At 31.5% G+C, this 26,675-nt stretch overlaps 1 protein-coding gene across 6 annotated transcripts in view; it reads left to right on the top strand.

Moving 5' to 3' along the window:
• LOC143056507 (urease subunit alpha-like) overlaps window positions 1-26,675 on the top strand; it is a 30,987-nt gene that overhangs the window by 984 nt on the left and 3,328 nt on the right. For 2 of the 6 annotated variants that reach the window (XM_076229579.1, XM_076229580.1), the window contains exons 2-21: window positions 4,308-4,437; window positions 7,489-7,555; window positions 9,873-9,955; window positions 10,877-10,996; window positions 11,552-11,683; window positions 14,185-14,262; window positions 15,165-15,244; window positions 15,425-15,530; window positions 16,354-16,437; window positions 18,412-18,498; window positions 18,916-19,110; window positions 19,814-20,022; window positions 20,904-21,026; window positions 21,325-21,406; window positions 22,205-22,449; window positions 22,798-22,912; window positions 23,490-23,579; window positions 24,345-24,543; window positions 24,839-24,945; window positions 25,888-26,011. In XM_076229579.1, the coding sequence (XP_076085694.1) occupies window positions 4,312-4,437; window positions 7,489-7,555; window positions 9,873-9,955; window positions 10,877-10,996; window positions 11,552-11,683; window positions 14,185-14,262; window positions 15,165-15,244; window positions 15,425-15,530; window positions 16,354-16,437; window positions 18,412-18,498; window positions 18,916-19,110; window positions 19,814-20,022; window positions 20,904-21,026; window positions 21,325-21,406; window positions 22,205-22,449; window positions 22,798-22,912; window positions 23,490-23,579; window positions 24,345-24,543; window positions 24,839-24,945; window positions 25,888-26,011 (2,452 nt within the window). In that variant the 5' untranslated portion in view covers window positions 4,308-4,311. The other 4 variants (XM_076229582.1, XM_076229581.1, XM_076229583.1 and 1 more) reach the window with 4 other exon arrangements.

Here is a 26,675-nt window from a genome sequence, read left to right on the forward strand (position 1 = left end):
CCTTACTACACGGTCTTAACAAACTCTTTACCAATTAAATAAACTTACTTTTAGTATCTTCAGCTCACGTGTGGAAAACTATAAGTTATATAAGTTACTTACGGTTCGATGAAGTCAGGTGAACTGAAGTCTCCAATGATTTAACGTCTTCTCAAACTAAACACACCCCAAGTAAGTGATTATAAACTGTGGAATTATCGTAAACGACAAATTTAATATAAAATATATTAATCGATTGTACATTGCGTTGATATTTATTTGTCCTGAAGAACGGAAGGAGATTCAGCGGTAAGGTAAGGTTGTAATGTGTTTTCTTGTCTTTGACTGCATTTTCTGATGATTTTTGCATAAATATGTAAAGGGGGATAATTGCAAAAAGTAAACTATGTAATAATCTTTGTGAGGCAAACATTTTTTTACCTTACTTTGCAGCTTGCCCAATGGGCAAAGAGCTTTTCTTATCACTTGGCGTCAGTCGTCCATTAATTTTAACCAAATTCTTTTTATCGGAAACTACTTGGCCAAATTTGACCAAACTTGGACACAATCATGATTTGGATATCTAGTTTTAAAAATTCAATGTACCCGACGAGCCCATCTGCTAACCAACATGGCCACCATGTCTTAAAATAGGACATAAGGGTAAAATACAGTATTTGGCTTATATCTCTGAAACTAAAGCATTTAATATGACAAGGACAGAAATGTAGATAAGGTTTCGATCTTTTTGCCTTGAGATTTTCAGACGAATCAGACAACCCGTTGTTGGGTTGCTACCCCTGAACTAGTAATTTTAATTAGTTTTTGCAGATTTTGGTTTTATTTTGAATATTATTATAGATAGAGATAAACTGTAAACAGCAATAATGTTTAGCAAAATAGGATCTACAAATAAATCAACATGACCAAAATTGTCAATTGACCCATTAAAGGGACACTAGCTACGAGATATATAAAAAATCTAAAGTTTGATTTTTTTCTGTTCAATCAATAATGAAAGTGAAATAGTGAAATAACAATTCGCTTTTTGCAGCCAAAAAGGTTCAATTTTGTCAAATTACGCTTAGAAACATTGATAATTAGTAATTCACTTGCAAGTGAATGAGTCGACCTCTTTAAATCCGTATTCATGTGAACTTTAATTTAACCCCTAGCTAGAGATTGACAACGCATGCATTGTACGTGTACTCGTTATTTAAAGAAAAAGAATGTCAACAATGAAAGTGACACTACGGTAAATCATTTGATTACTAATTCGATGCACATAAAATCTTCTTATACGGTTAAAAACAATGAGAAACATCTATTTTTAATCTATAAAATAAAATCAAACAGACCTATAAAAATCCAACTGCACGTGTTGGTTTAATCTATTCATATCTTTATTTATGTTTACATCGCTTATATGGTCATCTGAGGTCAAATCGATAGGTAATTAGATGGAGTCTGGACTAAAATACGCACGAAACAAACCTATATATTATCTACCCCATGCTCTGTAAACTGTTTATTTTAGACTTTTGATAGTTTGGATAAATGTTTTACATTGTTAAAAATCAAATATGAGAATTTGAGTCAAATCGGCGACCATGAATTTGATAGCTAGTGCCGCTTTAAGGAGTTTAAACCCATATGTGTATATTGTCTTATTGATCATAATTTTCATATAGTATTTGGCTTTCCATGCACTATAAAATTCTTTACCTGAATGACTTCATCGTACTACTAGATTTATTATGAAAGTGAACTGAGTGTACTAACGAAGTGTATTACAAACCCCTGAGGCAATTTCCATAGGAAAACAGTAAAACAAAAAGAAATCATGAGTACTGACGTTTGTCAAATTATTTAAATGAAAACAAGATAATATATGCATATAGGCTATTTTTTTACCTGATTAAATCTAATATGTAATAAAAAATATACCTTTATGTATGACAGAATATAAGTTCCCCCATAATATTTGTTCTAAAGAACTTTTAGCATATAACAAAAGTTCCATTGGGAACTTTCCTTATATAATATTTTATCCAATGCTATAAGAAAATTTCCTTCTCAATGGAACTTTTGTCATATGCTTAAAGTTCTTTGGAATATTAGCATGATTAGTATGGACAATGTTTTATATAATAAAAGTTCCAGGAATATTTGTTATATTATAAAAAATCTAGGAATATTTGTTATATTAAAAAAGTTCCAGGCATATTTGAATATTGGCTATATTATAAATGTTCCAGGAATAGTTATCATGGTTATTAGATAATTAAAGTTCTAGAAATATATCTTATATGATCAAAGTTCTCGGAATATATACTACAATATCCAAAATTATTTCTAGCTACAAATGTATGGAAGTAAATTTCCAATAATAAAGTACTGGCATTTTCATACCTTGTCTAGAATAAGAGTCATCGTTTAAATATGTAAAAAAAATGTATTCCCCAGACTCCATTCTTTGTATGTACTACATGTACAGGTAAATGTCATGTGAGGTGAACATTAATTAAGATGTAATCAGGTGTAAAAAATCAAATGACACTCTTTCTTTAAAGGAACAAATATTATGAAACCATATGATGTTTTAGTTCCAGGAAAATATTTTATTAATGTGGAATTAATATTATGTAATTTTTGTTCCAAAGAACTTTTGTTATCCATAGTTCGTTCCAGGAGGACCAAGTGTTATGGGAAACAAAAATATGTTCACACATGTGCTACTTTTTGAGTAAAATGAGGTCGAAATTTTGTATATTTGCTCAAAATTCAGATTTGTGTCCGTATTTTCTTTTTCGAAAGAAAGACATAACTTTTTTTGTTTTAAAAGATAAACACAAATTGTTTTTAGTTAAATAATAGGTAATTTCTGTATTTTATAAGTATCATTAAAAGTTGTGCAAATTTTGAAAACAATACATTCGTCAATAAAAAAGTAAGTATTTGATAATGTTGATATTGGAAGGATAGCAATTTTATTTATTTAATAAGTTTTATCATTAGTTAACACATATACGATTTTCGAAAAAATCATTTTAATTCATAACACGACGGCTTTTCAAAATGAAAGAGTTTGAGATAAAATTGAAATTAAATTTTACCTAAAGCAGAAAAAACTCCATTTTTGAACAATTCGTCTTATTTGTGATAAAACTACATCAGTGCTTTGATATCATGAGGCCTTTTGAATTATGTTCCTATGAGTCCCAAATGGAGAAAGAATATTAATGTGTTTTTTTTGGGGGGGGGGGGGATGTACTGGTTGTCAAAGTTCGCCAATTAAGCAATTACTATGCATGCGATACTGAAACCTTTAGTTTAACAATAATAAAATGGTTATTCGTAGATATTTTCCTTGAATGCAAGAGTTGTGTATCCTTGATCATGTTATAAGAAATACACACATAATCAATAATAACAAGTTTACGATTAGAATCAGTACAACCTATGGAAGTTTTTAATGACTGGCTATACATGCACGGTCGGTAGAATCAGTACACCAAGTGTGTGGCCAATCTGATCACATGTATCCCAACAATCTGACACATTGAAGAATCATCCTAGATATTGTGTATTTCAAAATCTTAAAATACTGCACGACATAGAGTCATAAACCTTAAAAAAAGACAAAATAAAGTCACAAGAATGTGTCATACAAGTGAGACTGTTAGCTGTAAATCATGAAAACCAACGGCCTAACTTATAACAAAACAATCTACACGAAAAAGAAGTATGACAGACATGAACCAGCTACAGCTACTGTAAGCAGACTCCTTACTTGGAATAGACACATAGAATGCAGCGAGGTTAAGCATGTTTCATGGGTTCTCAACCCTTTCCTAAACTGGGAAAGTTTTGTAACAGCATATCATAAAAACGAACTGTAAAACTCATAGTCAACTATAAAAAAAAAACAAAACGAAATGACAAATGTATACTACTATTATATATATCTCGGTCTACCTATCGAAACTGATACCGTTTGTCGTAGAACTAAAATTTAAAGTCAAGAACTTGCCCAGTACATCTAACAGGTTGAACACGAACTTGAACGTGGAATTATAAAAAGGTACATGATTAGGAAAGCATTGTCAAACTATGATCCCTTATGCAGGAAACTTGGCTGAATTAGCGCCAAGTGTTGGTCGGATATTTCGAACAAAAAAAAGGTCCGAAACAGCACTTCTGATAACTTCTTCCAGGTTTTATGAATCATCGTCGGACTATTGTGTTAGTTTAAATGAGTGATTTATTTAAAAAAAGGAATATTACATAAAAACAATTTAGTTGATATAATGTTAAATTATTTACAGAACTATGAAGTTAGCACCGCGAGAGTTGGAGAGTTTATTAGTCCACCAAGCAGGATGTGTAGCACAGAGACGACTTGCACGTGGTCTTCGCCTGAATCACCCAGAAACAATAGCTATAATTGCATCGCAGGTATGTAAGAAGACAAATGTTCTTATAAAATTTATGACTTATATTCTTTAAAAAAAAAACTTAGACTTTAGTTTATGAACGAATAATTGAATTTTAGATGTAAGTCGTCTTCTAATTGGTTGACAGTGTTTTGTATATCAGTTCATATACGTAATTTCGTCATGTGATCGTAATGTCATCAACGTTTTTTTTCATGATTTACTCCGGCTTAGAATTAAATTATAAGGGATGACTGTTATATTTTGTCTGTCTATTAGAAGTAACATAAAAAAAAATGTGGTGCACTCTATAAAATAGCCTGCTACGCGAGTTATTCATGATAATTTTGCACCAAATGTTTTATGTTATCTTTTCATAGACAAAAAAAAATATTACAGTAATTCCCTCGTTAAACCCAAGTCGATGCCACTGCACGTGGACGATTTGCCCCCGAGGGTATCACCAGCCCAGTAGTCAGCACTTCGGTGTTGACATGAATATCAACTATGAGGTCATTTTTATAAATGTCCTGTATACAAAACCTTGAATTTTTCGAAAAACTAAGGATTTTGTTATCTCAGTAATAAATTACATTAGTCGTATTTGGCACAACTTTTGGGGAATTTTAGGTACTCAATGCTCTTTAATTTTGTACTGGTTAGGCTTTATAACTATTTTGATCTGCGCGTCACTGATGTGACTTATGTCGCACGTCTGGCGTATTAAATTATAATCCTGGTACCTTTGATATTTATTTAGCTCTCAATGTAAAACAACTGGTGATATGTGATTGAAATAGAATCACAGATATACGTGGAAACTCTTTTTATAATTAGTTATCTGTTATAATATTAACAGAACTTTCATCATTGTTATAATAGCATCTCATGTATGTCTTATCGAATAGGCAATAACCTTCGAAATAATGATATGAAAAAGTATATCTCCACAGGTCAGATTAACGATATTTTTGCCAATTATGAATACATAGAATTGAGAAAGGACATTTTTACATTTTATGAGAATTCAATGACGGGGGGTCTGTTTATGTAGTTTAAGCTGTACTTTTACGATTTTCTTAGACGTCCCTGATTGTTTTTTATTTGAATAGAGATGATTTTTAAACTGACTCAGATCTAGAGCAGCACGATGATTTTATAGTAAGTTTTACCTTTTGAGGTCAATGACTTAGGCAGCAACCATTTGATTTTCTGGGGGGGGGCTATGGTTTTTTTTCCTGTACAAACTTTTTTTTTCGCCTGCGGCGAAAAACAATCTATTTTTTTCGCGACAAGTCGAAAACAATTTTTTTCTTTCAATTTTAGCATTACATATAGTGGCAGCTGAGGGTGAAACAAACAATTTTTTTTTCTCAGAATCAAAAACAAATTATTTTTTTCTCCAAAAACTGGAAACAAACTTTTTTTTCCAAAAAAAACCATAGCCCCCCCCCCAGAAAATCAAATGGTTGCTGCCTTATTCAAGTGCACAGCTCTTAAAAAAATTGACGGTATTTTATTGACGGGTTTTTAAATATATGGATCTTCGAGAGATAAAAGTCACGTGATAAATGTATTACATTTACAAAAATTGTCAAGTTGTCAAGTCGGACACGTATTACTAGTATCGTGGTTACAGAATTTACAAATGTGTTTAGTCCTATGACAGTTATATATGTCCCCGACTAATTTTCCTGGGATTTCATCCAGAAGACATGTATTTATATGTAAAAAAAATGGACATTATAAGATTGATAGACGGTTGTACATTAAATTTGTTAGACAGTTATGTCCCTAAACTAATTTTCCTAGGAAATCATGCCCATATCATTAATGTTCTTAGGTCAAAACGTCCATGTCATTTATTAGTCCCCTGCGAACGCGTTGTTAGGGACATAGAAATATCGGGCGTCAACCTGTCCATTTGTGCGTCTGTCCGTCTGGTCTTGTTGACTCTCTCAAGTGTACAATTCTTACAAGTTTTAAATGAAAATTATAACATAGGTTTATATCAGCAATGACTTGACGAGTTCGAAAACCAGTACCGATCATTCATTTTTAAAGAGTTATGCCCCTTGGAAAACTTAGAAATAAGGAAAATTGCATTGTTAGCAATCTCATGTGTGCAATTATTTTTACGAAACTTGAACCAAAGGTATATATTAGCAATGCCTTTGGCAAGTTCGAAAAATCAGTGACAATCAACAATATCTAGAAATGAGATGTGCCCTGGAATTATTAATTTTATGGAAAATTGTCTTTTGAGCGCTCTAACGTGTACAATTATTGCCAGATTTAATGAAACTCATATCAAAGGTTTATATCATTAATGTGTTTGACTTGTTCAAAAATCAGTGGCAATCAATTATTAGTCCCAAACCGCGACGAAATCGAAGGGGCTTAAGATTTGCAATCCGTCGGCTGTCTGTCCGTCTGTCTGTCCATCCGTCAGTCTGGCAAATCAGTTTTCTACACCTTTGTGTTCATCATTCTTGAACTTATTGCTGAAGATTGGTATATATTTTTTTCATGACAAGTTACAGATCGGGTTCGAAATTTATTCCCGTTTGATAATTTTTGCAGAGTAATGGTCCTTGGATTTAGAAAATTTACTCAAATAATCAGTTTTCCACACTTTCTTTCATCATGCTTGAAGATATTAATTTGAAAATTGGTATATAGTTTTATCATGAAAAGTTACAGATCCAGTTTGAATTTTGTTCTAGTTTGATGATTTTATGCAGATTCAAGTCCTTGGAAGACATTTACTTATATAATCAGTTTAAATACATTTTCCGTCATGTTTGAGATATTGACTTGATATTTGTTATATAGATTACAAGTTAATGAGCAAGTTCAAATTTTTCTTCCAATATAACGAGCTTTTAACCGATTGGGAACTATGCATTACCATGCAATACTCACAGAATGCAAGTCGGTCGTCCCTTGACCAACCCTCGTTGTGGTCTATGATAGTAAGGTTTTTAAGATCAATTTAATATATGTTTGATTTCTTAAATCAAATGTTCTTATGTAAAAAAAATCAGTCACTCCTCCACATTTAATATTACAGATACAAGAGCTGATCAGGGACGGATATACAGTTTCAGACCTGATGTCAAAAGGAAGAGAGATGATAGGTATGTTTCCATTCCCAGAGAAATCAGCTATATAAAAAAAAGAATCTTTATAGATCTTCTAAGGCATTTAGATATTTGATCAATCAGTTGACGGTTAAGTCCAATTTTGGTTATATGCTTTTGACGTGGCTCGGTATTTATACATCCAGCCATTGTATTATGGTACTATCAAGAATTTCAAAACAAATCCTTGGTGCTATGTTTTTTTTTTACTATTCTTGTCTTTCGTTGTTTTCTTATGTACTTTGTCCAGAGAGTGTCGAAATGCTTTTTTGTATTTTTTGGTTGAAATATGTATTTGTTGTAAATGTGATTAAGATTATAATAAAGTTTTGACTGTTGAACTTTAATTTTGACAGCTTTACATTTGTACCTATAATTGTGTTTTGTTTAGCTCACTTATCGTTGTAAATATAATGAAATTCTTTGCCACTGTCAAACAAGTGAGGTTTATCTAGCTATAAAACCAGGTTTAATCCATTTTCTACATAAGGAAATGTATGTACCAAGTCAGGAATATGACAGTTGATTTACCATTCGTTTGCTGTGTTTGAGCTTTTGATGTTTGCCATTTGATAAAAACTTTCTGTCTTGAATTTTCCTTGGAGTTCGGTATCTTTGATATTTTACTTTTGACTGTACGTTGGTACAATCCAAACATCGTCAATAATTTTTATAGTATTTTGTTTTATATGAAGGTCTTATTTATCATTTAATGCATCCGGTCCGTAATTTGTTACCTGGTAAAAACCCGGACATATAAAGCAGATGAAAACTTATGATTGCTGTAAACATCGGATCACAACTATTTATTCAGTTATTTACGTTCAAGGATATATACATGTTTTACCTTTATTGTACTTGGTGAAATAACAATTAACCGAATTGTTACATTTTGACTTTGTCTTGCTCCTACATTGTCTGATATTGCGCATTCTGTTAAACACATATATTGTAAAAAATATAAAATTGCACGAGGACAGAACAATTTAAATTCACTTGTTAAACATCCGGTCTTTATTTATAGTTCAATTTATGTTTAAGTCTTGAAACGTTGTCTGTTATTTATATTATATCCTTATGTCTTTGTTAAAAAATGTTAGTAGTAGTTGGTCTTATGGCGGTTTTGGAAGGGCTCACACGGAAGCTATTAAACCAAGAGTTCCAAATGGTGAAGTTAGTTTATAAACAATATTTTATTTCAAAAAGTGCACAAAATATAATTATACAATATAAATATAGGGATTCGGAAACAAGAAAAATTATATAAATCCGCCTCCCTTATGGTGAAGTTGAAATCATCCCTTTGTAAATTTTGCGGACGCCATCACGAGTTAGTTGACCGTTATTGAATAACAGTTTCACAAAATGATATCGGATATGTTCCTTATGTCGTAACTACAATCCCCTTCCTTTTCATGTGTCCTACCGAAATTAGACTATTAACCAGATTTGATATCACATAAGCAACACGACCGGAGCCCCTGAGATCACCCCTTGTTTTTGGTGGGGTTCGTGTTGCTTATTCTTTAGTTTTCTATGTTGTGTCATATGTACTATTGTTGTCTGTTTGTCTTTTTCATTTTTAGCCATGGAGTTGTCAGTTTATTTTCAATTTATGAGTTTGATGTCCCTCTTATTTCTTTTGTCCCTCTTTTAAATGGACAATATATTGAACTTACCTTCTGATAATATCGTGTTTTTGTCTTCAGCACCAATACTATACTGTATATGCCATCTTCCATCGATTAAACCAGTCACTTTTACGTTTTATAGATTTCCTTGCAGGAGCGCGTCACGTCACTTCAATATAAAGCATGATACCAGAGTGTATATTCTATTGTCTACCCTTTACTTCTATAGTTGTCAAAAGTTACATCACCTGACCTCATACGTCCTCTTATTGAATACCTCAGCAGCAAAATTGATTAGTCCAATGTCGTATTGTTCAGACACTCATTTGATATTCGAATTTCATCATAAATTATTCTTTAATGTAAGTATATTCGTTTGGGGTTTTGTTTTAAATTACAAATCAAATGTCGTAGTCGACGCCAATCAAATATCTTCAATTAATCATAATTTTATAAAGATCGGTATAAACTGTCCATATTTGTCAAGAGTTAGTTGTTAGTGTCATTTACGCGTTTAGTTGTTTTTCATTTCCATTAGTTGTCTTGTTCTGCTTTCCTGCTCTCCTTTAATTTTTCTATTTTTATTTTCCAACACAATTTGTCGATTTTGTATTTTACTGTCTTATTGTATATATGTTCTAGAGTAAATTAAATCTTTATTACGCATCAATTATTTTCATCAGGATTTAATCAAGTGATGCCCGGTGTTGCTGACATGATCCATGAAGTACAAGTCGAAGGAACATTTCCAGATGGAACTAAACTTGTAATTATTAACTGACACATAATTGATTAGTTCATGTATAGGAATGAGCTGTAATATTAAATGACAAATGTATAATTTGAGTCTATAGAAAAAAGGATAAATAACCTGCACTCAGATTTCTCTCTTGTGTAGATATCCTTGTACTATTAGTTATAACATACCATGGTTGGAAGCCAATAAGACCACACAATAATAATAATGTTGAACATGTATCACATTGTAATTAAGAGAAGGGACTTGTCAAATAACGATAACATAACTATCTTACGCAAATGTAATTAAAAACAGAAATTTTACAATTTGCATAAAAAGTTAAATCACAAAAATACTGAACTCCGAGGAAAATATAAAACGGAAAGTCCCTAATCAAATGGCAAAATAAAAATCTCAAACACATCAAACCAATGGAAAACAACTGTCATATTTCTGACTTGGTAAAGGTATTTTCTTATTTAGAAAATGGTGTATTAAGTCTGGTTTTATACTAGCTAGCTAAACCTCTCACTTGTAACACAGTCGCATAAAATTTAATTTTATTGCCTACGGTCTGTGAACAAAAACAAAAACAGACATACTAGGTAAAAATGTCAAAAAGGGGTACAGCAGTCAACATTTTGTTATAACCTTAATCACTATAAAAAGAAACAAATATGTAACAAAGAAGCACAAACACACAGATAGACAAAGCACATTAGCAAAAGTTAAAGACAAAAATACTAAATACTATCATAGCCCAATAACACGATGACGGGACAGAGTCATTTCAAATGGATATCACCAAAAATAGGCAGCAAAATAAATCTTCATAAAGACAAACAAAAACACACGTTACTAAGATTATAAACAACATTTTTTTTTTCGTTTTTTGTAATCTTTATGTCCATATTTGTTTACTTACATGGCACATTTTTGATTTTCTAGGTGACAGTTCACAAACCAATATGTAGAAAAGATGGCGATCTTGAACTTGCTCTTTATGGAAGCTTTCTACCTATTCCAGCACTAGAAAAATTCAATGAGGCCAAAGGACATAAGATAGAGGCAAGTGAATTAAATATATTTTATCATATCTTAATTTATCTCAATATTTTGTTTTCCCATTAGATTCTAGTCAGCTAGCAGCTATGTATAGTTAAAGCAGAAGTTGCATCTGGATTTGAAAAGTAGATAAGTTCTTCAGGTTTAGTGGATATTCCCATTAATTTATATTCAAAATTTAATCATTGTATAGACGGCATGATTATAGTTTCTTAAAATTTGATTCAAAGTTCGATAAAGATAGACCTCGAAGTAAAATATCTTAGACTTTGTTTCAACGTCGAAGAGGTAAATACCTCGTTATAAAATATCCTAAATTTTAAAGAAAAAAAATGGAATTGATAATTATTATATAGACCTCGGTATAGAATCTTTTTTTGATTGTCAAAGTTGAAGCAAAATAGAAATTCGAATTCACTGTTTATATTGAGAAAACATTAAACAATATAAATCTGAAAGATACTATAAGGATATATATTTATATTCTTTACTTGGTACAAGATGAGCAAATGTAAGATTTGAAAGTTTGAGTTTATTATACAATTAACACATTTGCAGGAGGGAGTTTGCGATGCTAAACTAGATGTCAAACCTGGAGAGTTAATGCCTATCAGCGGTGATATAGAACTTAACAAAGGACGTAAAACAATATCATTAAGTGTGACCAGCCTTTGTGACAGACCTATTCAGGTATAATATTTACACCAAGTTGTCATTAAATAAAATTGGATACCCTGCATTTATCATGCTTCTCATAAACCTATGATAAAATCCCTGAAAGACCCCCAGCCCCTTTCTAAATCCTTGAAAAGTACTATTATGTAATGACCAGTACATCTTGGTGTAAATTGATTACACCATATTGGGCTAACGCCCTCATCTATAGTTGTATCTTATTCTTATTCAAGAAACTTTTTTTAATGAAATTGAATACCTGCATTTATCATGCTTTCCATGACAAATCGACAAATCGCTGAAAGACCCTACTTCTGTAAAAACTATCATTAGCATCTGCATTGACAGTAATATAACCGTCTAACGCTTCTGCAGATAGAATAGGATTTGTGGTACAAATGGTAGTTTAAAACAATATTTGTTCTTACTGTACAAAATAAATATTTAGTCTACCAATCTAGTTACCATTGATTTTGTTCTCGTGTACAGCAGATTTGTATCTGTGTTACATTTTGCTAATCATATATTATTAAGAAAAAAATATATAAAAAATCAACTTGATTTATTAACATTTAATGAAATGATGAATTGCAAACATCTTTCTTATCTTAAAAACTTGAAGGACTAACAAATATCCATGCGACTCGTGTACTGAGTACAATTTGGTGAAATTAAGTAGACTGTGATTTATGATATTTGCCTCTCTCCTTTAATGTCTGTATATTTACATTATGTAATATGGGTTGTGTGTATATATAATATATAAATGTAATAGGGTCACAGAGTAAACACATGTGAAATTCTCATCTAATTTAAAATTTGGTCCTTATATGTTTTTACCGGTTAGAAATGCGCTTATATGTTATTAGAAAATATTTGAAAATCTGAATTACTGAATAAATGCATTTATTATTTTGTTTACCTAAAATTATGTCGACAAATAGAAAATCAGAATATATATGGCGTATTGAAGTTTTTCACCCTTCAATTATATAGATGGTAGATATTTCGAATATCTTACAATGAATGAATCAAGTTTTAGTCTTTTACGCAGAAAAGTATGAATTAGAAGTCTCAGATGTGGGAAATGCTAACACACTCAGCACATTCATAAATTATTTTGAGGTCAATATACGATGTTTAACAATAAACAATAGTTATCAATGGTACTAGGATTATAATTTAATACGCCAGATGCGCGTTTCGTCTACATAAGACTCATCAGACAGTTAGAAAGCCAAACAAGTACAAAATTGACGAGCATTGAGGACCCAAAATTCCCCAAAAGTTGAGCGAAATACGGCTAAGGTAATCTACTCCTGAGATAAAAAAAAATCCTTAGTTTTTCGAAAAATTCAAAGTTTTGTGAAACAGAAAATTTATGAAAATTACCATATAAATGAAATTCATGTCAACACACAAGTGCTGACTACTAACGTGTTATTTGATAACAAGTCTCTTTCATGTATACCCACCTTTCCATTCCAATCACTATATTTTATAGTTACGATCAAAGGACCTTCAAGGATTGCAATGATGAACATACTATTTATGAAAAGTGTCGGCCTATATAATTTAGTTGCCTAATTTAACTAGCGCCTGAGATAAAACTTATTACATGTAACACTTTAGATTTTTGTATATTTAAAAAAAAGTTTAATTTCAAAATAAAAAAGATATTAAGAATTTGTTTTGAGAAAGATGTAAATGATTAGAATAATAAACACAATCAAAAATCGCACAGCGTAAGTAATTTATTCGTTTGAAAGTATTATTGTCAGATAAACTGTCGTTAAAGATGCAATGCGTAACCTTGAAAAGTATCTCGCACTGTATTAACCGTGTCAAACAAATTATATTTCTTACTATATTTAATCTTGATTTAAATGGTCAATCATGTCTCTAATTCAAAAATGATAATTCTCATATTTTACAGTTTTAACAACTACAAATTTGTATTAATAAAACAATATTCTGTATCACTTATGGCGTTGTCAGTTTATTTTAGATTTATGAGTTTGACTGTTCCTTCTGGTATCTGTCGTCCCTCATTTCCTTCCAATTCATTCATACATTTGAAATTTGGATTCGAATGCAGCATTCTTTGTACCGTTCATTATGATGGAATATCATAAGCAATTTTCATGCTATTAAAACGTACGCGCAAGCGCATACGAAGTATGAACAATTCTTAATGAATGATTTGACGTTGTTTTGTTAATTTCATTAGAATGGGGATAACAATATTGTATTTTAAGTTCCGAAGTCATCAATTGGTGATTTTATGGTCACAAATTCCCGTTTATGTAAACTTAAACTTAACTTGCCACCATCAACTCACCAATTGATGCTGTCGGAACATCAAATACAATAAAGTTATTTTCTTAATAGATAGATTTCTACACAATGAATACTTTGAATAACTGCCGGGATCTTTTTTAAGTTCTTTGAGTATCATAAATAAAACCTTAAAAAGAGTACAGTGTCGATCATAATATACATATACTGTGTTTCAGGTTGGGAGTCATTATCACTTTATCGAGACAAACAAATATCTACAGTTTGACAGAAAAGCATCATATGGTATGAGACTGGTGAGTTTAAACAAACTATTACGGTTTTAATCAACGTGACCCCTCTTATCATTTTGTTCATTTGTGTAAACTGCTATTTCGAAACGATTCTTTAAAGACACTGATGACATCATGCTGTTAAAACCTACATTGTAGTAGCTATCAATTACAAATGCCCAGTAGGTGTTTCCAGAAAGAATTCACTACTGAAATTTTCATCAAGTATATGTTTTGAACTGTTGATGATTTGAGAGAATTATTCAGTACATTCAGAAATCACGTTTACTTCGTTTTTAATTAGGACTTTTCTTTAAATCGCCAAATCTGTCTCATAACACGAAACGACATCCTGTCGACCAATCTGTCGGCTCGTATATCAGGAGACGCTTATCGATGCCCTAAAGCAGGACAAGAGAACTTACCTTGTGACCACAAATCTTTTTTAATAAAAAAGAGACACTTGTCCTGTGGACGAATCAGGTTTCATAGCTAGCAGAAGACGCATCTTATCTCTTTCCTTTCCAAATTTATGCGATTAACACTTTTTCTTGTTTTCCATTGATATATATGTTCAGAATCGATACCTTAATACAGATATATGCTTTTTAATTGATTTGTGAACATTTTCACTGAAATAATCTACCAAAAGTGACTTTACCGAACAATTGTTACTTCCAATAACTTTGACGCTTGAAATCAAGCTGGAATAGCATTTACACCTAGAGATCTTTTTTCGTTGAAATCTAGCACAAAGTTATTATTTTTACACAATAATTTTAAGGATGATAACGAATTTTATAGACTGATCATATTTTTATTTAACATTCACAAATGGCAAATATGATTCCTTTATTCCCGAAATTCAACTTATTAACCAATTTCTGAATGAGCAGTAATTCTTATTTATATTGATTGTTTTACAGAATATTCCTGCAGGAACAGCAATTAGATTTGAGCCAGGAGAAACAAAAACAGTAGACCTTGTTGCAATAAGCGGGAATAAGTAAATATTCCAGTTAATTTATTAACTTGCATTTCAAACTTTTTCTTTTTGTTAAATATGTGTGGTCCTTTAACGGTAAATGAAATGGAGATATTTTTTTATGTCAATTATTGATCAACTGTATCAAACCGTATATCTTGTAATTCTGAATAACGATAATTTTCTATTGCTGTATTATAGAATAATAAGGGAAGGTAACTTCTTATGTGATGGTCCAGTGGATGATAGAGCTCTAATTAAGGTGATGGAAACGATTGAAGATAGGAAATTTGGAAACCAAAAACAAGTAAGCAGCTTTTTTTCGTTTAAAATCTTTCGAGGTTATTAATAAAACGTCAACTTTTTGTAATCGTTATTCTGGTTTTAAGTTTTTCCGTTTATATTAAAAGTATAATATCAAAAGCAAACCTATTCTATTTAATCAAATACTTCTCCATATAATGTCGGCTTAATATCTTGACCTTTCCTCCCACATTAACAAGCAAGACGCAAGCCTCTACATCATGGCATGGCGTTTACATGTCTCAATTATTACGTTGGGTTGCATTTGTTCCAATGATATGGACTTCTTAAACAGGGATGTGATCCTTACACAAAACTGCTTCTGCAAAGGTATGAGGAAGTACGACTGTCGAGTAAACCGGTCTTGCTGCTTTTGACGTTCACACTATTTCTTGAAAATTAGTGTGTTGCACTGATTTGTATCATCTTAATCTATTTAAGTGATTTGAACATCTATAAAGAACTGTGCTCAATTTGAATGTTCTATTGCTGTCTTCCATCTCTTTATCATAAACTTTACATACATGTCTTCATCATCCTTCAGTATTAAAATGAGTCACGATTTTAAGCCTAGTTTCTAAAATTATTGTGTTGTTTTAAAAAAAAAATCCCCTTTTAGTTGATTTGGTCCCCTTGGTTTTATTTTCTAACCCGGATGTATTTTCTCCTATTTGATTTATGACTTTTGAACACCGCTATACTACTGTTGCGTTTATTTGTAGCCGTTGTGGAATGTTTTGTTTTTCTCATTATTGAAATATTTTATGTCATAACATGAATTTTATGAAAATATTAAGAAATCAGTGCACAATTTTACTTTTTGACAGGAGGAAATAAAATCAGCATTAAAGAAATGTATAATGTCAAGACCACAATATGCTTTGATGTTTGGACCTACCGTAGGAGACAAGGTAACAATATAATTTATAATGTGTACTATGATGCTGCTTTAACACACTGCATGATAATTGTTTATATATTAAATGTCCACTTGACTTCATGGTTGCTGCAAGGTCCAACACATAAACTTGAATCTACATGTATAACTCAAGAAATCTGTTTTCATTTAGTTTGTCTGCAAATCGCAATAATGCTTTATGAGTTTGGTGCTTCAAATGAACTTATCTAGATGAAACTTCACCAAAAACGCTCAATTCTAAATATATACTGCTAGCTAGCTAGAGAAGTATAAACGAGCTCTTCAACCAAAAGAGACATACATTTTATAGCCAAAAGGGAAACTCCAAAGAAATAATATATATAGTTATAATGATTATGCATGCATTATGTTTGATGTTGGAAATAATTTCGTACATCCCATGTATTCTCGAATTTAAACACACATTTAAACTTTTTTGTGATACTATAGACAAATAATTTGACGATGTGATAGTCGCAGTGTATTGTGTTTGTTGGTGCCATATTTATATTTTAAACACGGAATGAAATTTAAGATGTCAGGCCAGTTCCCTTATGAAAAGAGAAACATTGCTGCAACCTTGCGGTAAGGTTGCAGCAACCTTGCGGCAATCTTTTCAGTTCGCCAGAAGACCTGAAAGTTGTTCACCAGTGTTCGCCGCTAGCAGCGACCTTTCGGCAAACATATGTAAAAGTTTGCCGCAAGGTTGCGGCAAACTCTTAACTTCTTAAATTTGAAGGAAATTTGTAAACAAACTTTAAAGGAGTTCTAAAGTTTGCTGGAACTTTGCCGCAAACTTTATAGCATACTGAGCATGCTCCCTGCACTAAAATGAGACTTCCTGCTTCTTTGAATTTGAAATAGGAGGGAAGTTTTAATGTTGGTGTTTTCATGTTAAAAGTAAATGGATGTTATATATGATAGATATCTGAGTTATATATGATTCAATTAGTTCCTGGAACAGGCCATGCATCATTGATCATCTCTTTGTAAGTTAATTTAGACAGTTTTTGCATGTTACTTTGCTATTATTGGTACAAAAATTATGTCAAAAAACCCCATTTTGAAATAACAATTGTGTTACACTCTTATTGCCCTTAGAGATATATCATTACAGTTGTAAGCTTAAACTTTGTGGATAATGATGTTTTGCAGGAAAAGTCTTCAAAACAATTTGTAATTCTATATATTGTTTAATCACAGTTGTCAGATTTATATTTTAGATATGATTTTATGCTTAATGTTGTAATGCCTTAATCATGATCAATCATGTTAATCCCAGTTTCTTTATATAATTGGACTTATAAAGACAGATCTGTTCTTGATTTTTTCATACATATGAATCTGTTAAGAAATTAATCAGCTCATTCTGAATTATGCACTGAGTAAATTAATAAATATACATGTACATTTTTGTACCTACATTGTTTTTATTGTGGTCACAACTTTTATTTCTCTCTTTCACATTTCTTTAAAAATGTAATTTGATCAGAAGGTGAGCAGGTAAATATCAGTTATTGGTCATAATAATTAATTCTGATCCACATGTGCATCATTTTGGATAAGACGTACAGTTTTGAAAAAAAATAACATATAAAGGTAGTCATAGAGCATCATTATCACTTGATTTGCCAAAAGTTCACCGCAAACTATATAAGGCTTTGAAAGTTTGCCGGAAGTTCACCGCAAAAATTGCCAGAAGTTCGCCATAAACTATATAAGGCTATCAGAGTTCGCCAGAGGTTCACCACAAATATTCGCCAGAAGTTCACCAAAAACTATATAAGGCTATCAAACTTTGCGGCAAGTCTGCCGCAACCTTCATTTACATGGTAAAAAGTCGCGGTGAAGTTGCCGCAAACTATTTGCTGCAACCTTACCGCAGTGTTTGCGGCAGATCTGCCGCAACAGTTCGCCAGAAGGCTGATTTTTCAGTAAGGGTTCATCAATATTTTCTCATTGATAGCTGCGATTAGGAGACACTAGCCTTGTCATAGAAGTGGAAAAAGATTTTACTGTGTATGGAGATGAGATCAAATTTGGTGGTGGAAAGGTAAGTTTCTTTTTTCATCTCAACAATCCCATACTGTATAACTAGCTATATAGGTTATGAATACAGTTAGTGATGTTTTATTATAGTACTGTGGTTTATATATACAAGTAAATACAGAGAAAGGAAACAGCAAGTTCATGTACATTGTAAGAGGCTGCTGCTTTAAATATTCAATAAGTTTTATTCTAAAAATATTTTATCCGTCATATAAAATAATCAACATATAAGGATTTTTTAATGTGTAGTATTATAAATAAACACCATATGAAGACAAACCACATGTTGAGCGCTCATTACCTTTTTATTACAATGCTGCCTTTTGCTGTTCACTTAAAATTCATGTTAACAAAAATAAGTTGAAGTTGAATTACAGAAAGTATTCCGTTGTAATAATTTTGGCCTCCAATATATCCTCAGGTAATACGCGAAGGCATGGGACAAGCTTCGAACAGAATGAACGTGAATTGGGATATACTTGATACAGTTATCACAAATGCCTTGTTGGTAGATGCTGTTGCTGGTATCGTAAAAGCAGACATTGGTATTAAAGATGGTAAAATTGCAGGAATAGGAAAAGCTGGAAATCCAGATTGCATGGAAGGTGTAACACCTGTAAGTATCATGCATCGAAATAACAATAATACCTCATGAGGTTTTTCAGTCGATTGTATTGAGTGTGTAGTTAAAGGTAATATCTTTGTTTACCTTGTTTGCTGGCTTCCCCGTGAAGTCATTAGGTTAGGTAAACTAGCCCCCTTTAAGAGTAGCTATAGACTAGTCCGACAGATAAGCCAATCTATCTGTATGTAGGACTAGACTACTACGATATGAGGGTAGTATACCTAACTTAATAATGACTTCACGGTTCAGCTATCAATCACGCTAACCAAAGATTCTACCTTAATCTACACACTCAATGCATTCTGCTGTAATACCTCCTGATGATTCAGGTACCATAAAACCAACATTTCTGTCACTGGTCACACCTCCGCCTGTCCTCATTTGAGATTGACGCCTTTTAATGCTTCTATTCAACGAGATAGTTTTATTTCATTTCAATAACTGAACCAAAAGCATAGTGTATGGTTAGTTTTCTAACGTTGAGTAAAGGATGGTGCTTTTGAAGTTAGATAATAATACAAAAATGTATTGTTATGGTAATGGTACAGAAAGTATTTTAAAAGTTTAGCACAATGACAAAAATTATTCCAAAATATGGATTATTTTAGGCTATTTTGGACACAAATTAACATGTCACATAAGCCCATTTTTAATCGATTTGAACGCAGTATGTAAAGTATCTTATATACTTCAGGGAATGGTTGTTGCAGCTGGAACAGAAGCAATAGCAGGAGAAGGTCTTATCATTACAGCTGGTGCTTTAGATGGCCACGTTCATTTTATTTGTCCACAACTAGCGCGAGAAGCTATTGCATCAGGCATTACAACTATGTTTGGTGGCGGGACAGGTCCTGCTACAGGTACCAACGCAACTACGTGTTCACCAGGTCCAAACCATATAAGGTGACGTGTTTTCATAGGAAAAACTTAGGCAACGACTGGTTCAATCATCCGACAACATCTTACTGCAAGATCTTTTAAGATTAATAAGAACTATTGTTTATAAGGGTGTTGTTTTACAAATATTTCTCCTTCTAGACAATTTGAATTTTTATCATTAAATATGTCAAAGACTGAGTTTTAAGTTGAATGTTGACGTTTATGCACTTAGTATAGTATTAACTTTAAAAGTAATGATACAGGGATTTATTGCTTTTAATACACCGATGCCTTAAATCATACATCATTAACAATCCTTTATGCAATCAAAATAAACTCTGTCTTTTTGTACTTGTACAAGTTCATATTTTCATTTGGAAAAAAATCAAAACTGACAAATTTTGGACCACCGTCTCCTGATTAACAAATATAGGATATGTTTAATGTAACTCTTAAACATGTTAACAATACTGTTAATTCTGATCTAAAAAAAAGTTTTGCATGTTTACCTGCAACTTTATATAATAATAATGAAAACTGCTTTTCAAATAAATCAGGTTATCAATTCATTCTGCCTTAAAATGTAAAGAACACAAGATCCATAATATTTCGTTCATATTTATGTAATTAAAAGGTTTTTGTAAACATAATTGAAATAGATTGTAAATAGGAAATGGAAGATGTAAACTCAACTGTCTTTGAAAATATGAAACCTGAAGAAAATGTATGGAAGGGGCATTTCGAGAGTCACAAAAAATTGTGAGAAGATAATTCTTAAATCTAGAGCTTTGAAGAAACTTTGTTTTGTTGATCAGATATGTTTATGTTTATATCAATCCAATCTTCCTAAAATGATATTAAATTAAAACTTGAAGAGAAAACTAATTCTTTAATTATTTTTTTAGGGATATGTTGCAAAGTACTGATGCATTTCCTCTGAACTTTGGATTCACAGGAAAAGGGAATTCATCAAGGACGTTTGAGCTTGCTGCTGATTTGAGTGAACAGATTTTAGCTGGAGCAATAGGGTATGTAATTCACAAATTACTATCCAACCATATGATTTGTTTTGTTTTATAGTTTAGATACATATTATTTTCAGAATGCGATGACAAAATTGATGTATTTCTTAGCTCGGTTTTAATTTGTAACAATTTTTTCTCTCTCTCTCGATGTATTACTTAAGTCAACTGGTTTACTAATGTCACGTTAATTTACAATTGAACTGAGTATAATAAAAATAATATTGCGAAACAAACCAACAACACAGAACATGATTAGAAAGAAATGATCCGAACATCATGCTGAATTCTTTATTCATTGTAGATTGAAGTTACATGAAGATTGGGGGACTACTCCAGCCGCCATTGACACATGTTTGAATGTTGCAGAAAAATATGATGTGCAGGTGAGTAAAATTTAGGGAGTCAAATATTCGAGCAGACATTTTCCAACTTAATGAAATTTAAATAAAAAGACATTTTAAAATTGTCAATTGTCAATTTCTAAAGAGGTCCGATACTGGTCACCAAATAGTGTCCTAAATTAGATAAAATAAGTATTAGGACTCCTAATACTTATTTTATCTATTCTGATTAAACACCAGTGTTGATTTTATCATCACTGATTTATTTTTCTTTTTTACTAGTTAAATTTGTCTGCACTCTACTTTTGTGTTTCCTATGTATGATTGAAAGATCTCATTAAACCATGCTGTTTATACAAAAAAACATGGGAATCGTAGATAAAAATTCATAGTTTCGGGAAATGACAAATACTAGTTTTGTTAAGAACTACTTTGATACAAGCAGCAACAAGTAAACCAACTACGATATTGACAGCTTATGTGTTGTGTAAGATGTAGTGATGTTGATTTATTTAAACAGAAAGTCGGTATTTTAATGAGTACCTATCGTACACCCCTATAAGCCGACTTTTTTCACTCTTATGAAGCTGAATTCACACAGAACCTTATCAAAGACATAAACAAATGCTTCAGCAAAGTTGTTTGCTTTCATTTTCAGATTCTTCATTTAAATCATTATCCTTGTCATTTTTTCTCAGAAGAGTCTTTTAGCTAACGTTTTATCGTTTTTATTTTGGCAATAAAGCTGTCTGTTTTTCTTTTACTTACGGTTTTTATTTGTATTTTCTCCACTTTTGGGTTTATTCTTTCATACATCTTGTATCAATTTCTGCATTTTAGGTTACAATTCACACAGACACACTGAATGAATCGGCCTGTGTCGAACAGACTATAGAGGCATTTAAAGGAAGATGCATTCACACGTACCATTCAGAAGGTGCAGGCGGAGGACATGCTCCAGATATTATCAAAGTCGTTGGGGAGAAGTCTGTGCTTCCATCATCAACCAATCCTACCAGACCATACACTGCTAATACAATTGATGAACACTTGGACATGTTGATGGTGTGTCATCATTTAGACAAGTATGTAATGTTTGAAAAAATTCTTACTTTCATCACTTTTAAGACTTGACTGAAATGTTATAACAACAAACTTATAGAATATGTTGGATAATATGAAAGAAATATTAATGATTAAAAAGACTGTTGATCATTACTTTATTTTTGAACGATAAATGACAAAATTGAATTATATACATATCTAGATTTCCAGTTGCCGAAAAATGCGCCAAATGCTTAAACAATAAAGTTTTATCAGTTTTATCAGGAAAATAAAACTTTTGACAAGAAAATTATAGACCGAAACAAATTGCATGGGTGAAAGAATGACGAAAGTAAAAGCTTGACTGAAGTTGTATTTTTGTGTTTTAGAAATCTCAAAGAAGATGTTGCTTTTGCTGAGTCAAGAATCAGAGCAGAAACAATTGCTGCCGAAGATATTTTACACGATGTTGGTGCTATCAGCATAATGGCATCAGATTCACAGGTTTGTTATCAAATATCAGCCTAATGACATCAGATTCATAGTTGATTATATGATTAAAGCACAAGAATTGTGGTAAAATGGATAACAGACAGATAAAGGAAAGTGAATATTAAGAATAAAGCGTTTTAGAATAAGCACATCCCTTTTTTGCATAAAGTATTCCACTGTTTAAATAGACAGTGAAGTTATCTTAGTCTTTTTGGTATACCGAAATCGTGTTTGCTAATTGACTATATGAGTAGGCTATTCGCAGGTATGTCGGATTATGAAGTTTGGGTCGTAGCATCAGATTAATGATTTACTCTATTTTAACTCCGATTTTTGTGTAAAAGCGACTTGATTTATATTTTTATAGCATGTGATTCCTAAAAATTAAAACTTTTTTTGCAAAATATAGATTTGTTTACACTGTTTGGAAAGACATTTACATGAAAATTAGATTTTACCATGTTCTTTTAGTTATATACTACCGGTAAGTAATCTTACACTATACGTTTAATTTTTCAAAGACATTCGTTTCTTTCATTATCATATGTTTTTCTGGGATATCACTGGAATAAATTACTCCTCTTTTTAGGCTATGGGAAGAATAGGAGAAGTAATATGTAGAACTTGGCAAACAGCTGACAAGATGAAACTCTTTAGAGGTCGGCTAGGAGATGAAAAGGTATGCCAAAGTATTGACATTTAGGTAAAATTTATTGAAGTACAAAAAATCTTAAAGCATATTGATTAAAAAGTAATTATTATCTTTTGTATAGATATTTCCTCTTCGTTTAAGCTGATATCATATACACAACATTTATAGCATGTAAATCATTGTTAAGAAAAATTAAAAAAAAAGCAGAAAGATTCTGTGGCGGCAATAAAAGTAATTATTTGAAAAAGAAGGGACACCTCAATGGCAAACACCAACAACAAGATATATAAAAGTCCAAGAACACCAAACGAAACCATAGATACTTTACCAAAATTGATACTGAACTCAAAAAGATTTGTAACAAATACTTATCCAACCTGATATACTCTCTAATTAACCATAATTGTGTTGAAGCCAAGTATAACATAGTATGGTTTGATAAAGCATCATAGAAGTGTTAATTAGACGATGCCGCTCTTTGTTTCCCAAAGTCATTTCCAGGTAAATGAAGGATCGGTACATTTTCATTCTGGAATCTTGATATCGACAGAATGTTAAAGTTTAAAATGATAGTAAATGTGTATAGGAAAATAACATAAAAATACAGCACTGACATTGAAAATGAAATATGAATATATACACCAATTCAAAACTCAAACAAAAGCATAGCTAGTCACATGAAACAGCATTCGGGTACTTTGAAAAACTTAGAAATGAAGTTGGTTAATCCTGTAAATTTTCTAATTGCTGTGAGTAATCTGTCGAAATAAATTCTTTGTTTTACAAAACAAGGGTGAAAATGACAATTTGAGAGTGAAAAGATTTGTAGCTAAATACACAATCAACCCTGCAATCGCTCATGGAATGAGTCATTTGATTGGCTCAGTAGAAGTCGGAAAAATGGCAGACCTTGTTTTATGGAATCCAGCATTTTTCGGTGCAAAGCCTGAAATAATTATCAAAGGAGGACAAATAGCGTGGGCTCAAATGGGTGAGTAACGACTGAGAGACATTTATATTTGAAAATGTTTACATGGAACTGTTTGTTTTATGAATCCTTATTTAAGAACCGTAAATTATATTTTACAATCGGAATTCAAAGCTCTACAATTTGTTCGTTTCATTCTTTAGCATGTTTTAGGTGATAAATCCTGGATAATTGTTATAAATCCTGTTGATATTCCGTTGATTATGTCCTTTCGGTATCCTACCTCTCTTGTACGCACAACACCCACCCACCTCTGTTTTCTTTTGAATGTATAACATATAAATAATTGTAATTAAAGGAATGCCAAATGCATCAATTCCGACTCCTGAACCAGTTAAACAGAGAAAAATGTTTGGTGCTTATGGAAGATCTGTTGGAACACATTCGGTTGCCTTTGTATCTGGGGTAAATATTAAGTTTTATGCTTATTGAAACACAATTGAATGAAACAAAAATGTTTTTAACATTTGTGTTGTTATAGTGTCACTTATAGAGTGGTCAAAATGAAAATCATGATTATACAGTGGTCATGATGAAAATCATGAGTATAGAGTGGACATGATGAATATCATGATTATAGAGTGGAAATGATTTAGAGTGGATATGATGAATCCATCAATGATTCATCATATCATTCAGTGGATATGAAATCATGATCATAGAGTGGTTATTTTGAAAATCATGATCATAGAGTGGTTATGATGAAAATCATGATTATACAGTGGACATGATAAAAATTATGATTATAGAGTTGACATGATGAAGATCATGATTAAAGAGTGGGCATGATGAAAATCGTAACAAATCAAAATGAAAACTAGATAGACAGTTATGGATAGCACAACAATTTAGCCTCAATTATGAATGTTTGAACAACATTCATAGGAATTATGTCCCCTTGCAAATTATTGATATATGAATAAAGTTAAAAAAGAAAACAACATAAACTCGTTCAATAGAGTATAATGTCCAGCTTAACCAATATTACATTGTCCAATGACTGCCTCCGATTGCATTTTGATTAGTATAAAACACAATATATATCAAAATATTTCGAAAACAGTTCTGTAATAATAAAAAAAGTTTGATAATCAAATTTCATTATGCTATTTGTTTGTAGCTGTTATTATGAATAAAAGTATTCAGTTGAATTTGGGCTAAGTAGTAAACACTAAAGCAGTATACAATGAGACACAACAACTGTTTTCCCATGAAATTAAAGAAATTTTCAGAGTAGTTCTTCCTTTTCTTTCCTTATTTTTGTGTTTTGTTATACTGTATAAACTGTATGTCAGTATGTTTGTAATTCCTTAAAAGAAATTGTATGTTTATAAATATGATTTAAAGGCATCAATTCAAAAAGGAGTGGTGCAAGGTTATGATTTGAAAAAGAGATGTGAGGCTGTCAAGAATATAAGAAATATTACAAAGGAGGATATGGTTTTGAATAATTACTTGCCGAACATTTCAGGTGTGTATTACGATATCTATGAATTTTACCTCCCCCATAATATCACATGTTTATTGAAGATTTTAAGTGTAAACTAATTATTTGCTTAACATTTAAACATGTGAAATTGAAATAATTTGACAACAATGTGATGAATTGTTTTATCGACATAAACATTTCATAGACTTGCTGAAGGGCGTATGTTTTTGTTGCTGGATATCGGAATCGGGCCTTCTTTTCAGGAGGGAAAAAATTCTTTATTTGTTCGGAAAATTCGGAACATAATCCCCTTCCTATCCCCTTTTAATAGACTATTACAATTTATTTTTGGTGTAATTTGAGGCATAAATAGACATTGTTCTGTTGAGCACTGTTGATTATAATTAACAGATAAATCATCAAGATAGTTTGGTAATTATATATTCATAACTTAGACTTTCATTTAAGAAAACTAATGTTATGTCCTTTAATATTATTGAGAAGTTGTTCTGTACTGTTTCAAGATCCATGAAAGCAGATTCATTTTCGATAAAAGAAAAAGAAAATTAAACTGAACAAATTCTGTAAATTACTTTTTTACAATGTTATTTTGATTAGAAATACAATGTTCATCAGGTCGTAATTCATGTGAGAAACCAGTAAATATTTGTTTATATAAATAAAAATAGATTATTGAGATATAAAA

Source organism: Mytilus galloprovincialis, chromosome 13 (genome assembly GCF_965363235.1).
Source record: "Mytilus galloprovincialis chromosome 13, xbMytGall1.hap1.1, whole genome shotgun sequence".
Classification (NCBI taxonomy): Eukaryota; Metazoa; Mollusca; class Bivalvia; order Mytilida; family Mytilidae; genus Mytilus; species Mytilus galloprovincialis.